This window comes from Ornithorhynchus anatinus, chromosome 7 (assembly GCF_004115215.2).
Source record: "Ornithorhynchus anatinus isolate Pmale09 chromosome 7, mOrnAna1.pri.v4, whole genome shotgun sequence".
Classification (NCBI taxonomy): domain Eukaryota; kingdom Metazoa; phylum Chordata; class Mammalia; order Monotremata; family Ornithorhynchidae; genus Ornithorhynchus; species Ornithorhynchus anatinus.
In genome coordinates this window covers 35,753,195-35,769,040 of record NC_041734.1, presented here as the reverse complement: position 1 = coordinate 35,769,040, position 15,846 = coordinate 35,753,195, and the positions used below count along the sequence as shown (strand labels likewise).

The 15,846-nt window shown below is 43.1% G+C and overlaps 1 protein-coding gene across 1 annotated transcript; it reads left to right on the top strand.

Annotated features, from left to right (window-relative positions):
• Positions 1-9,118: 9,118 nt before the first annotated feature.
• Positions 9,119-10,111, top strand: LOC100079580 (actin-histidine N-methyltransferase). The gene is given in 1 exon segment (XM_016227664.3): positions 9,119-10,111. A coding segment is annotated over 1 exon segment (759 nt). The 5' UTR covers positions 9,119-9,230; the 3' UTR covers positions 9,990-10,111.
• Positions 10,112-15,846: the final 5,735 nt, after the last annotated feature.

Sequence of the window (15,846 nt, the reverse complement as noted above, 5' to 3'; positions counted from 1 at the left end):
GAGGTCCTAACTTTTCCTAAACCTTTGAGGGCCCAGTCTGGACTCTCTTCCTTGATGAGAGTGGTTCTTCTCCCTCTCGTTTTCTCCAAAAACTATTCCAATCATATAAGTCACCAGGGGAAAGCTGTCTGAGACACAAATCCAGAGGCAGTCAGAGTGAAGGGAACCTTTCCAGAATCGAGCGATTGGAGATGGTAGACCACAAAACCAGCCACACTGATTGAAAACCCGAGAGGTGTGAATTTCAGATGAGGCTACCTCCAAGACTGTTAGGCTGCGTCCCTTCCACTCCTAAAGGATTCGGGGTATCCATAGGATAGAGGGGAGGCCAAAGGACCAAATGACTCCAGTGCGTTCCTTCCCATACTCTTTCCAATCAATCAAACAATCGTATTTACTGAGCACTTACTGTGTGCAGAGCACTATACTAAGCACTGGAAGAGTATGCCTGGAAATTCCTCTTTTCTCGATCTTTTTTGCAGTGATGCCCACTCCACCATGTGTAAATGGAAGAGCTCAACAAGGGTAGAGTGATCGTTCATTCATTCATTCAATCATTTATTAAGCACTTACTTTGTGCTGAGCACTGCACTAGGGACTTGGGAGAGTACAATACAGCAATAAACAGACACATTCCTTGTCCACAATCTGCTAGGGTGAGGGCATCTCAGGGCACAGTTGCTGGGGAAAGGAAAGAGCAACTCAAATCCTGATTCCAGGAATGGATCAGCCCATATGTCTGTGTTTGCTGATTCTGGGATGCTGCTACTACTGCTGGAAGAAAAGATGTTCATTCATTCAATAGTATTTATTGAGCGCTTACTATGTGCAGAGCACTGTACTAAGCGCTTGGGATGAACAAGTCGGCAACAGATAGAGACAATCCCTGCTGTTTGACGGGCTTACAGTCTAATCGGGGGAGACGGACAGACAAGAACGATGGCAATAAATAGAGTCAAGGGGAAGAACATCTCGTAAAAACAATGGCAACTAAATAGAATCAAGGCGATGTACAATTCATTAACAAAATAAATAGGGTAACGAAAATATATACAGTTGAGCGGATGAGTACAGTGCTGTGGGGATGGGAAGGGAGAGGTGGAGGAGCAGAGGGAAAAGGGGAAAAAGAGGGTTTAGCTGCGGAGAGGTAAAGGGGGGATGGCAGAGGGAGTAGAGGGAGAAGAGGAGCTCAGTCTGGGAATTGCCCCCACCACTTCTGCTTTTTAATTCTGACCAACCTCAGCCACCTTCACAGCACTAGAAAGGTAATACAAAGAGATAGAGGAAGGAAAGCTGAGCCTGAATTACTCAGGTGAAGCAATTATTCACCCTAAGGCTGGTTTGGAAAACTGACCTAGAAAATACAACAACGATTTTGTTCAGTTATGGGTCTTTGGTTTCCTGATGTAGGTACGTGTCATTGAGATAATTGACTTTATTGGGTAGATCAATTCACAACCGGGAAAGGAAACCACGAGCCAAGCCCCATCACTCCTGTCAACATTTCAGTAACTCAATGAAAACCTGCCAAAAGATGCCCAGAGTGGAGAGGGAAAAATCATCAAAGTGGCAAGCTCTGTTCCATTGTCTCTGTCTGAAACGAAACAGAGCTGAGTATGCAGAAGGACTGGCCTCTATCGGCATTTCCATCCTGTTTCCGCATAGATCAAATTTAATTCCCCAGACAAACGTATGGAAATACAATGTTGCTTTGTCTATCATAGGATCAAAGTGCTGAAGGAACCTCTGAGACCAGCCCTGCCATAGCTGTTCTATCAGAGCACTCTACCTATCAGTGGGACCTCTCTGGGTATCTATTCCATTCTTAAAGTTATTCCAGAAGAGAGATTTTACATTTTCCTGGGAGGAATTCAGTCCAATACCCTAAAGCCTGTGGAGTGAGGATTGAGGGGGTTGACACTGTAAGCCCTACAGGGAAGGGACTTTGTCTAACCCAATATGCATGTATTCACCCAGTGCTTAATACAGTGCCTGGCACATAATAAATGCTTACCAAATACCATAATTATTATTATTATTACACTGTATATAATCATCTGCCAATTGCATTAAAAGGCATTGCCTTTTAAAAATGAAAATCTGTGATAGAATACACAGTTCCAACTAAATAGCTATTTCCCCCTAAAGGTCAATTTGCATTTTTTTAAAATATTAAATGGTATTTTTTAAATGCTTACTATGTGCCAAGCACTATACTAAGCACTAGAGTAAATTCAAGCAAATCAGGCTGGACACAGTCCTTGTTCCACATTGGGCACAGGTCTTACTCCCCATTTTTATATGAGGTAGCTGAGGCACAGAGAAGTTAAATAACTTGCCCAAGGCCACACAACAGACAAGAAGCAGAGAAAGGATAGGAGACCAGATCCCCTGACTCCTAGGTTCATGCTCTTTCTGCTAGCATATACTGCCTCTCTCAGATCGCACACTTTTGAAATGTAGAAAAAGTCAGGGAAGATCTAGAACTAGATATTTAAAATGCTTCTCTGGATAGCTCTGACCATCATACTTGAAGATGGAGAGTTGATTAGATTTTCTCCTCCTAAATGATTTGTGTTCTGCAAAGTCAGTGTCTATGGGGGAAACAGTGTGTAAGGGAGGCAGCTGCAGGACACCCACTGATCCAGATGTGACTTCCTCTCTGCAGACCCCTGGCCATTGAGCTCTGCCTGACCAAGTTGTCTGCTCTCAGAGCACTAGATAATAATAATAATAATAATAATAATAATTATTATTATTATTGTTATGGTATTTTTTAAGCACTTACTACATGCCACAACTACTCTAAGTTCTGGGGTTGGTACAAGATAATCAGGTGAAACACAGTCCATCTTGCACATGGAGCTCATAGTCTTAGCCCCATTTTAAAGATGAGGTAACTGAGGCATAGAGAAGCTAAATGAGTTGCCCAAATTCACATAGCAGACAAGTGGTGGAGCTGGTACTAGAACCCAGGACCTACTGACTCCCAGGCCCATGCTTTATCCACTAGACCATGCTGTTTCTCTGAAGTCACAGAGTTCCTTGCCAGGCATTCCCTCTGGGAGACTGCAGCCCCTCCATCATGGCTCTGGGACATTGTCTGAGGTTCCTCTGGTCCCTTTCCTTATTCTCTCTAGGTGTCCCAGCTTTTAGTTTCACCCTTTCCAAGTCATTTGGAAGCTGAGTCTCTTAGCATCCTTTGTCCCCCCATCAAGGTCAGAAAACGTGATGCTCCAGACTCCAAACTCTGGACCTCAAACATCCAGGATATCACATCGTAAACAAAAGTCTTCTCTGATCCCTCCAGGGCCCTGTGCCCATCCAGTGTTTGCAGCAAAAGTTGTTCTTGTGTTCTGATTCCCACACATTCAGTTCACTCCCCGTCACATCCTGATGGCTGAAGGTCTTCTTCCCCCAGCCCAGCCTCTATTTTTCCTTACCAATCCTTCTCTCTGATTAGCTTGGCTTACACTTTCCGTAAGAAAGAGCTGCAATGGAGTGACCCTTCTGGCTTGCTCTTCCCTCTCCATTGTGTGAGGGCCAGCTGAAACAAGTCATCACAGGCTCCCAGAGCTCTGCTCCTCTAGGCTATAAGCTCTTTGTGGGCAGGGAATGTGTCTGTTACATTGTACTCTCTCAAGCGCTTAGTTACAGTGCTCTGCCCGCAGTAAGTGTACAATAAATACAATTGACTGTTCCCAGCATGCTGTGGGCAAAACCAGCCACGTGGACCTTAGCTGCTGCTGAACATTTGTTGGGCCTCGGTCTCCAACAAATGTATTCATTCATTCATTCAATAGTATTTATTGAGCTCTTACTATGTGCAGAGCACTGTACTAAGCGCTTGGGATGAACAAGTCGGCAACAGATAGAGACAGTCCCTGCCGTTTGACGGGCTTACAGTCTAATCGGGGGAGATGGACAGACAAGAACAATGGCACTAAACAGCGTCAAGGGGAAGAACATCTCGTAAAAACAATGGCAACTAAATAGAATCAAGGCGATGTACAATTCATTAACAAAATAAATAGGGTAACGAAAATATATACAGTTGAGCGGACAAGTACAGTGCTGTGGGGATGGGAAGGGAGAGTTGGAGGAGCAGAGGGAAAAGGGGAAAATGAGGCTTTAGCTGCGGAGACGTAAAGGGGGGATGGCAGAGGGAGTAGAGGGGGAAGAGGAGCTCAGTCTGGGAACGCCTCTTGGAGGAGGTGATTTTTAAGTAAGGTTTTGAAGAGGGAAAGAGAATCAGTTTGGCGGAGGTGAGGAGGGAGGGCGTTCCAGGACCGCGGGAGGACGTGACCCAGGGGTCGACGGCGGGATAGGCGAGACCGAGGGACGGTGAGGAGGTGGGCGGCAGAGGAGCGGAGCGTGCGGGGTGGGCGGTAGAAAGAGAGAAGGGAGGAGAGGTAGGAAGGGGCAAGGTGATGGAGAGCCTTGAAGCTTAGAGTGAGGAGTTTTTGTTTGGAGCGGAGGTCGATAGGCAACCACTGGAGTTGTTTAAGAAGGGGAGTGACATGCCCAGATCGTTTCTGCAGGAAGATGAGCTGGGCAGCGGAGTGAAGAATAGACCGGAGCGGGGCGAGAGAGGAGGAAGGGAGGTCAGAGAGAAGGCTGACACAGTAGTCTAGCCGGGATATAACGAGAGCCCGTAATAGTAAGGTAGCCGTTTGGGTGGAGAGGAATAGTTCCTCCTGGAACCTGTCATTCCCCCATATAATGGCTTCAAGGGCCCTCGGCATCACCCTCTACCCGACCACCCAGCTGCCACCCTGGGATCCTGTTCCCTCTCTCCTGATATCAGGGACCTGCCCTGCACCACCCCAGTGGAACAGAGGAAAACAGTTACAGACTGGGGCCTCCATCAAGAAAACCTTAGGAAAACTGTGGCTGCTGCTGCCGTAGTGGTCACTGTGGCTTTGGTTGTGACTGTGGACTCTGAGTTGAGAGGAGCCTGAAATTCTGCTCTTCTAGACACAGCACCCTTCAGATCTTTTTTTTTATGGTATTTGTTAAGCACTAACTATGGGCCAGGCACTGTACGAAACCCTGGGGGAAATACAAACTAAGGAGCTTGGACACAGTCCATGTCTCCCATGGGGCACAAAATATTAATGCCCATTTTACAAATGAGGTAACAACCACTGAGACATTAAGTGACTCACCCAAGGTCACACAGCAGACAAGTGGCACAGCCAGGATTAGAATACAGGTTCTTCTGATTTCGACCCCCATGTCGTATCCAGTAGGCAACACTGCTTTTGTTGTGCCTATGCTGTCTTAGTATATCTGTTGCCAGTCTCATCTCCCCCTTTTCATTATTAGCTTAAGAACCTCCCAAGGGACAGGAACCGTGTCTAATTCTCATCTGTATATTTTTTCCTGGAACTTAGTACAGTCTTGGGCACATAGTAAGAATCTAATAAATACTATTACTACAACTACTACTACTCTGCCACTACTGCTCCCCCATTCTCTTGCCCTGGGACCCGGAGAAACTGCCCAGTGCTATTTTCTTCCTCCAGTCCTGTGGGAACATTTGTTGGATTTGCCAATTTGCTAAATGCTACTGGTCTTGATGTGTGGGTGTGTGGTGGGAGAAGGTGCCATAATATTCCCTAAGCCAATATGCTTTTGTGCATGGAATCACTATGGAGACACTCAGAATGAGTTTTTAAAGAATCATTGCTTCTGCTGAACTTTACTAACCTGAGAAGATCTCCCTTCTAGTTTCCCAAATTGAGCATGCCTCAGCCTCTTGCTTCATCACCCAGTTTGACTATGTTAGAGGCTTCAGCCTATTACCTAATTGGCAGTCTTTTCTGCCGTTTATGAGCCTCTGTAATCTCAGTGCATGTCCCCGCATGAAATCTCCTCCCAAGTGGAATCGCAACCGGAATGAACACCTCACAATCATTAGAAACCTGCGACAACTTGTCAGGATAGAGTTTGCTTGTCTCAGGTAATTAGTGCTGAGGGCAATTCCATTTCAGGGGTAGGAATTAAGATGGAATTCTGATTTCAAGTGAATGAAATTGGCACTAAATAGTTTTACCAACATGGCTAATGGACCCAGATATGGGAGAATAAATTATTCAGCAGGCAGGTGGAACAGTCAACTGTAGATGAATTCCAAGGTAGAAAGTTTGTGAACGATGGTGAACACTGAATGGGGGCTTAGTGCAAATTTTGCAAAATATAAATTTAGAACGGTCAAATTTCCAAGACTTAAGCTGCCAGAATGATCATAATGATCATCAGGTTTAACAAAGAAATAATAAGCCTCCTTGCTTTTCTGAAAGTCAAAACTAGATAACTCGACTCATTTGAGAAAAATTAAGGCAGGGATCTGTAACAGGGATCAGGGTCCATATATTCATATTGTATTTAGTCTGATGGAAGCATCATGGGAGCATGGCTAGTCAAAAGGCTAACAGAAAGAGCATGGAATTGGGAGACAGGGAACACTGAATAAATTAGTCCTAGTTTTGCCTCTGCCCTGAGAAGTGAACCTGGGCATGACACCACATCTTTCTGTCTTCAGTTTTCTAAATTTTCTCATCTGTAAAATAGGGATGTTTATACCTTCATATCCATATCTCATAGGGATGTTGTGAGCATTAAATAAGAAATGTAAAATGCACTTTGGAAAATAAAACTGCCGTTCAAATTGAAGGAATTACATAAGTTCTGAAGCCAAATGGTTACTACCATGGGGCAGTCAGTTTCAAAATCTGTTCTGAAGTGGAAAATCCTCAAGAAATAGGAAGCTCAGAAGTTTATCAAGTTTTAGAGTGGGCTATAGGACAGTGTAACATGGCACATAAACTATTAAATCCTTGCTTCTTTGACCTGATTTATGCTCTTTGTCTCTTATTTTCTCTAGGGAAAAAAAGAATTTGGTATTAGAGGGTTTGGTGGTGTATGTGAGGTGGCGAGGAGTCACGGGGTGTGGGATGGGGGAGTAGGGAGAATGGTCAGAAGAGAGTCAATTATTGGGTAAAAAGACTTGTCCAAAGAGCTATTTGGCATTCAAAGAGCCTTTAGGGCCTTTTCTAAAAATTCCTAAAAGCTGTCTACATCTAAAAGCTTTCTATTTCTATTTCTGAAAGCCATCTCCCCCAGGAGGTGGCCCTGGAATCTCCCACTCAAGATGGAGTTGGCCTACTCAAAAAAAGAGGTGAGGATTATAGCCTGTCTGTTCCTGACAGGAGGCAAATATGAGAATTTTCAGTCTCCCGGCCTCTATATTTGAAAGAAAAGTAATGACTCGAAGGGGGCATGCCATGTGGTTTTAGTTTCGAAGATTTTCTGGGAATGGGATTTCATATTTGAGAAGGCTTGATAATACTGCCTCCCCTAAAGCACCTCACCTAAAGCACAAGAAGCAGCTTGCCTAGTAAATACTGTGAGCCCGTCATTGGGCAGGGATTGTCTCTATCTGTTGCTGAATTGTAGATTCCAAGCGCTTAGTACAGTGCTCTGCACATAGTAAACACTCAATAAATACTATTGAATGGAATAGAGCATAAGCCCGGAAATCAGAAGGACCTAGCTTCTCATTCTGAGTGTACCACTTGTCTGCTGTGTGTTCTTGGGCAGCTCACTTGCCTCTCTGTGCCTCAGTTACCTCATCTGTAAAATGGGGGATAAGACTGTGAGCCCCATGTAGAACATGGACTGTGTACAACCTGATTACCTTGTTCCTACCCCAGTGCTTAGTACAGTACCTGGAGCATAGTAAGTGCTTAACAACTACCATGTTAAAAAAAAAGCCTCTAGTGTTTGCAATGTTTGTTGTGTCTAAGCCTTGTTAAATTAGATTCCTTTTCTAGTCTGGTTGGCTACAGGTAGGAGCAATCAATAATCAATAGTATTTCTCAAGTGCTTGATAAACTGCACTAAGCTCTTGGGAGAGTACAACAGAGTTAATAGATATGATCCCGGTTCTCAAGGAGCCTTCACGCTCTAAAATAAATTACAAGTAGGGGAAGCAACTGAGTGTACACAAGAGCCAGTGTTTAGTAGGTATGGACTCAAGTGAAGCAGGAGGGAAGAAAAATAGGATGAGATGAGAGATTAGTCAGGGAAGGCTTCCTGGAGGAGAAGTGGTGTGAGGTCTATTCTCAGCCTATATTTCCTCAGGCATCTGCTGTCGTTTCTTCCAGACTCAGTAGGAAATACCACTCTTTTGGAGCCACTGATAATAATAATAATAGTGGTATTTGTTAAGTGCTTACTATGTGCTAGGCACTGTACTAAGCACTGGAGTACATACGAGGTAATTAGGTTGGATGCAGTCCCTGTCCCACATAGGACTCACAGGCTTAATCCTCATTTTCCAGATGAGGTAACTGAAGCCCAGAGAAGTGAAATGACTTACCCAAGGTCACACAACAGATATGGGGTGGAGCCAGGATTGGAATCCAGACCTTTCTGACTCAGGCCCAATCTGTATCTACTAAACCACTGGTCTTCCCAGGATCAACAAGATCCAACTCCAATCTCCCAGCTTGCACCTGGTCCATCCTCATTTATATGCCCTCTGCTCCTTCCATCTAGAGCAAGGAACTATCACCACTGTGACTTTTCTAGCTTTGTCCTTCAATTGGGTCTTTCCCAAAGGCACTGATCATTGCTTTTGTAACTCAAGGTTCCTGCTCAGGTAAAGGTGTCCCATGATGCCAAGCCCCAGACTGGTAAACAAATGATAACTACTAAATGCTGGAATGACAGAAATTGACAGGAAATACAGTCTTACGTCTGCCAGCATAACTCTTTATTTTAATTCAGTAAGATGGATGTCAGCATTTTCTGTTCAATATCTCTTGCATCAAATATTTTGAATACTCCTGAAGGACATAAATAACTTTCTGAGACGTATACATCAATTACTGAAATCATAAACTGAACCCATGTTGAAGGGAACCATACCTGCCTTTTTGTCAAATTCCCCAAAGCAAAGAGCTCCAAGGAAGTGAACAGAGGACCAAATGTATATCTATACTACGGACCTCTTTCAGTGAAACAGTGTCATAAAATACTCTGAATGATAGCTGAGTTGCAAAGGCTCCTCTCCTGTCCGGCCCGGCCCGGTGCAGCGCGCAGGGAACGGGGAAGGACTTGCTGGCTCCTGACTGTATCTGACACCTCAGCATGTAGATTGCTGTTGACATCACTTATCTGAAGAGTTTTTGAAGACTGGCGTCTGCCTGTAGGGTCAGAAGATGGGTAAGAAGAGCCGAGTGAAAACTCAGAAATCAGGTACCGGAGCTACAGCAACAGTATCACCAAAGGAAATGTTGGATCTAATTAGTGAACTATTACAGAAATTCAGCAGCCCAACCCCTGGCCCTGGAAAGGAATGGGAAGAGTATGTGCAGATTCGTGCCCTTGTTGAAAAAATACGGAAAAAGCAAAAAGGGCTGTCAGTTACTTTTGATGGAAAAAGAGAAGATTATTTCCCTGATCTGATGAAATGGGCCACTGCAAATGGAGCATCCACGGAGGGGTTTGAATTGGTTAACTTTGAAGAGGGTTTTGGTCTCAGAGCAACAAGGGAAATAAAGGCAGAAGAACTGTTCCTGTGGGTTCCAAGAAAATTGCTGATGACAGTTGAATCAGCTAAAAATTCAGTGTTGGGGTCCTTATATTCTCAAGACTGAATCCTTCAGGCTATGGGGAACATCACATTGGCATTTCATCTTCTTTGTGAACGAGCCAACCCTAGCTCTTTCTGGCTGCCGTACATACAGACTCTCCCTAGCGAATATGATACTCCTCTCTATTTTGAAGAAGACGAAGTGCAGTATCTTCAGTCAACACAGGCCATCCATGATGTCTTCAGCCAGTACAAAAATACAGCTCGACAATATGCCTATTTCTACAAAGTTATTCAGACCAATCTTAATGCCAACAAACTGCCCTTGAAGGATTCTTTCACTTATGAGGACTACAGATGGGCAGTGTCTTCTGTTATGACGTGACAAAACCAAATTCCAACAGAGGATGGTTCCCGAGTGACTCTGGCTTTGATTCCTTTATGGGATATGTGTAATCACACCAATGGGCTGCCCACACACTCCGCTCCTCTGGTGCTAACCTTCTCACCGTGTCTCGTTCTCGCCTGTCCTGACGTCGACCCGTGGCCCACATCGTACCTCTGGCCTGGAATGCCCTCCCTCCTCAGATCATCCAAAAAATCACACTTCCCCCTTCAAAGCCCTATTGAAGGCTCACCTCCTCCAGGAGGCCTTCCCACACTAAACCCCCTTTTTCCTCAGTTCCCTCTCCCCTCCCCATCGTCCCGACTCGCTCCCTTTGCTCTACCCTTCCTCCTTGCCCCACAGCACTTGAATGTATATGTACATATCTATAATTTATTTATATTAATTTCTGTTTACTGGTTTTGATGTGTATATACCTATAATTCTGTTTATTTATATTGATGCTATTGTTGCCTGTTTACATGTTTTGATGTCTCTGTCCCCCCTTTTAGACTGTGAGCCCATTGTGGTTAGGGATTTCGCTCTTTGTTGCTGAATTGTACTTTCCAAGCACTTAGTACAGTGCTTTGCACACAGTAAGTGCTCAATAAATACGATTGAAAGGAGTTGTGATAGGTAATAAGGAAAAAAAGAAGAAATTAAGAGAACAAGCTTTAATTGGAGATTTGAACCTTAGTTGTCTTGTGAAAAATGGTAAGCCTTACTCTTCCTATGAGTTCAGCATCGCTCAGCAAATTACCTTCTGAAACTGCTATAGTTAGAAGAGGACTTTACTTTCCTCTATACCACCTTCCCCTCCATATCCTCGAAGACTCTCTTTGAAGGGACCATAATAATAACCAAAATAACAATACTAATAATGGCATTTGTTAAGCATTTACTTTGTGTCAAGCACTGTTCTAAGTATCAGGGTAGGTACAGACTAATGAGGTTGGATACAGTCTTAATCCCCATTTTACACATGAGATAACTGAAGCATAAAAAAGTGAAGTGACTTGTTCAAGGTCACACAGCAGACAAATGGTGGAGCCAGGATTAGAACCTAAGTTCTTCTGACTCCCAGACCGTTGCTCTATCCACTAGGCCAAGTTGCTTCCATGGGGAACACAGTTCTCAAATATGTATTTAGTAAACATATTTGGGCTGGTGTCAGAAGGAGAAGCTGCTCCAACTCGGTGAGTTCTCAGCTGATAACCTATTCCAGCCTGCTCTGGTTTGCTCTCCAGAGGGTATATGGGAAGTCTGTTGCTGGAATTGACACTTTGGTAGCCTGAAGCTGCATCACTTAGCCTGATTTCTCCCCTTCAAAGGAGGTGACAAGCAGTGTGCCCTGCAGAGCTGGCCCATCCCCAAGGAACTTCAGTACTGATAATAGCTGCAACATTAGTCATCGAAAACCTAGTGTACTTGGGGAATCATATACCCTGTTGGAGGCAATGTGGGCTAATGGAAGCAGCATGGTATAGTGGATAGAGCACGGACCTGGGTGTCAGAAGGTATTGGGCTCTAATCCTGGCTCTGCCACTTGTCTGCTGTGTGACCTTGGGCATGTCACTTCCCTTCTCTGGGCCTCAGTGACCTCATCTGTAAAATGGGGATTGAGACTCTGAACCCCATGTGGGTCAGGGGACTGTGTCAAACCAGATTTGCTTGTATCCACCCCAGCATTTAGTACAGTGCCCGGCACGTAGTAAGCACTTAACAAAAGTTAGTTAAAAACTAACTGATAAAGCAGGGGCTTGGGAAGCAGAAGGACCTGCGTTCTAATCCCAGCTCTGCTACTTGACTGCTGTATGATCTTGGGCAAGTAACTTCACTTCTCTGCACCTCAGTTACCTCATCTACACAATTGGGATTAAGATTGTGAGTCCCACGTGGGACAAGGACTATATCCAAACTGATTGCTTGTATCTACCCCAGTGCTTAGTACAGTGTGTAGCATATAGGAAGTTCTTAACAAATACCATAACTCCCCCACCCCAAAACAGACAGAAGTGTCTGAGCTAAGATCTCCAACATCCAGAACATTAGAGTCTAATGGAAACAAAAATCAGACATGAGTTGGACAAACACTGGTGATTATACAACAGTTAAAAGAATGTGGGGACACATAGTTCACTTACAAATAGTAATGGTGATGAGTCTCCACCCAGATTGGCAAACAAGCCTTAGAAAATGTCATCAATAATGGTGATAACTGTGGGAAATGTTCTGAGTTAAGTGCCAAGCACTGTGCTGAACTCTAGGGTAGACAGACAAAAAATCAGATCAATCACAGTCCCTGCCCCACATGAAGATGACAGGGAAGGAGAACAGGTATTTAATCCTCATTTTACAGGTGAGGGAACTGAAGCACAGAGAAGTTAAATTAACTTGCCCATGTTCACACAGGAGACAAGTGGCAGAGTAAGTATTAGAATTTAGGTCTTTGGACTCCCAGTCCTGTGTTCTACCCAATAAGCCACACTGCTTCTCAGCATGGCCTACTAAGCAGGTTGATAAATCAAAAAATATTTGTGTACAAAGAGTGTGTGGTGTAACTCAGATGTAGAGAAGATCCCAAGTTTAGGATGAGGAATAAGTGAGGGGCAGTGGAGCCTAGTGGAGGGAACATATGGAGGTTGGGAGTTATGAGACTCTGATTCTAATCTTGGCTCTGACCCTTGCCTGTAGTGTGTACCTCGATCTCGTCTATCTCGCCATTGACTTCTCAACCACATCCTGCCTCTGGCCTGGAATGCCCTCCCTCTTCATCTCCTACAGAAAATTACCCTCCCACCTTCACAGGCTTATTGAAGGCACATCTTCTCCAAAAGACTTTCCCTGACTAAGCCTTCATTTCCTTTTCCCCCAGCTTCCTTCTGCTTTGCTCTGATTTATTCCCTTTATTCACCTCTTCCTTCAGCCCCAGAGCACTTATGTACATATCCATAATTGATTTATCTGTCTACCCTTCCAGACTGTAAACTCTCTGTGGGCAGGGGATGTGTTATATTGTTAAATTGTACTCTCCCAAGCTCTTAGTACAATGAGTAAGCATACAGTAAGTACTGAATAAATACTAACTGACCTTGAGCAAGTCATTTCTCCATGTCTCAGTTTCCTCATCTGAAAAATGGCAAATCATACATTCTTTCCCTTCCTCTTAGGTTGTGAGCCATGTAATGGGGCAGGGACTATATCCAATCTGAGTGATAGATCTTAATATCATGTATCCATACCAGTGCTTCATACGGTGCTTAGCATATAGTAAATAACTAATAACACCATCATCCTAGGTGCTGAGTAACTAGCAGAACCTCTGACCCACCCAGTCATTTCCCCAAAATTTCAAAGTCATGTCCTTTCTATGGGCATCTCGCATAGACAGGACAAGAGAAGTGCCTTGTCACTGAGTGGGGAAAGTTAACAGCCTGATAGAACTTTTCTGTTCCAGCACTTAGAACAGAGCCCAGTACTTAGATCAGTGCCTGGCACATAGTAAAACTCAACAAATACTATCATCATGATATCATCTAATACCACCAAATGCATTAGGTTGGAATGAGAGACGACCATCCAATCCTGGGGCTCAGCCCTAGAATATTTACTCTTCAAAATATCAGGAATCCCAGTTCCTACTACAGGATTTTAAGCATAATCCAGGTTGCTTTTTGTGGTCACAGGTCAGTTAGGGTTAATTGTGAAGGAACCATGGGGAATCGTGGAGAGATTTATGGTGGCTGCAGTTATTTTCAAATAATTCATGGAAATCTCAGTCACAGGTACTTCATTAGGCAGGAGTGGGGCGAGAGATGGGGAAGATAGAGAAAAGAGGAGGAGGGAGGAGGGAAGGCGTTGATGGGGGAAGAGAATGTATTGGGATGGGAGGGAGGAAGGGGGAGTAGAGTGGGGAGGGGGGAGAGGAGGGAGAAGGAGGAAAGATGGAATGCTTGTGCTCTCCCCTGCCTCTGATCACTGCAATCCTGCAGAATTTTATGGTAGAAAAAGTACAAAAGCAGGATCTCTTTTTTTCCCCTAGGTTGTTTATTAAGCACTTACTTTGCCAGGCACTGTACTAAGCACTGGGCTAGATATATGCTTATTAGGTTGGACATAGTTCCTGTCCCACATATCTTAATCCTCAATTTAGAGATGAGGGAACTGAGATACAGAGAAGTTATTTCATCATTTCTTCAGTTTATTTTCTGTCTTGTCTATCCTACATTCCTTTAAGGCAGAGGCTAAGAATTCTCTAGCATTCTTCCCTCCCTCTTTCACCTTGTAGCATCTATCCAAGGTACTCGCATTCGGTTGAGGCTCAATAGATTTTTAATTAACGTTGGCTATCTTCACTGTTCTGAAAACTCTTTTAGGACAGGGATTATATTTTATTTCTCTTCCTTGTTCCCTCAATACCAAGGACTATGCTTTGTTCAAAATAAGACTTCAGTAAATACTAATGAATCTGATGCTGATTTCAAATGACTTGAAAATACAAAGTATAAATACTTATACTTCTTGTAAATAAAAAGTATAAAATTATGGAATCTCTAAGAGAGTAGAATTGATTCTACTGATTTGGCCATGAGAGGCATTGGAGCTTTATCAACATCATTAACATTTTTGCTGCTCTGAGAAATTATAGCAATATTTCAAACACTGAGGGAGGTGAAATGAATATGACAATAATAAATCTTCACTGTCATTTTTTAGAATGTGTCTTTGCCATGTTCAAGCATTTTTATCATGTTTAACAATATCATCTTAACTGGGTGGCCAGAATGTTGATTATTTTTTAATCAGTTATTTGCACCAATTATGTGCCAGGAGAGCAAATGACTGAAAGAGAAAAGAGGAAAGGAAGATGGAAAAAACAAACACCACTACTGCTAAATTATGATTATAATTCCTGATCTTGAACACTGGGATTGTTTAGTGGAGTAGGTAAAAGTATCTCACTCTCATGATGGATGCTGTATGATATGTTTGACAGAAGAGAAATTTGTAAGTTGTTGCAGGAACACCCAAATTAAATTAGCTAAATTTAATTACAAATTGAACATAACTAATGTATTAGATCACACGGGAAATTAGTTACTTAATTTCTGTTCCTTCTAATCTAACAATAGCCTGATTTTGCAAAAGTACATTCTGAAATATAACTAAAGAACAGTCATTTTTATTCATAGCATTGCCTCATAAATTCCACCTCTATCCATATTTAATATATAATTGTAGCAACTCTATCCTAGAGGACTCAAAAGAGATTCAGATATACAACAACAACATAAACAAAAAAAGAAGGTTGAAGAGAAAAGTTATTCTCAATTTACAAATTAATGTTTTTGTGTACATTTGGTTTTTTCAAGGTCTGGCAGTGGGCCTGTAAAAAGCCTGGAATTACTCCTGTTTTCTATTCAGTGGACTTTCCTAGGGTCTGGAGTTGTCCAAACAAGGTTACATTGAATGTAATACTACTACTAGTAATACTAATCATACTAATAATAACACTAATAATTTGGTACTCGTTAAGTGCTTACTATAGCAAGCACTGTACTAAGCATTGGGGTAGATACAAGTAACAGTCCCTGATCCACGTTGGGTTTACAGTCTAAGTAGGAGGGAGTAAGATTTAATCCACATTTACAGAAAAAGAAATTGAGGCACAGAGAAGTTAAGAGACTTGCCCAAGGTCACTCAGCAGGTATATTGCAAAGCCAAGACTAAAATCTAGGTGACCTTTCCACTATGCCAAGTTGTTTCTCAACTGTGTGGATTCCTAAATGTATTATTTCTACACTGTAGTGAGAAAACATACTGTAATGAAAACCTATAGTGTCTGTACTGCAGTGAG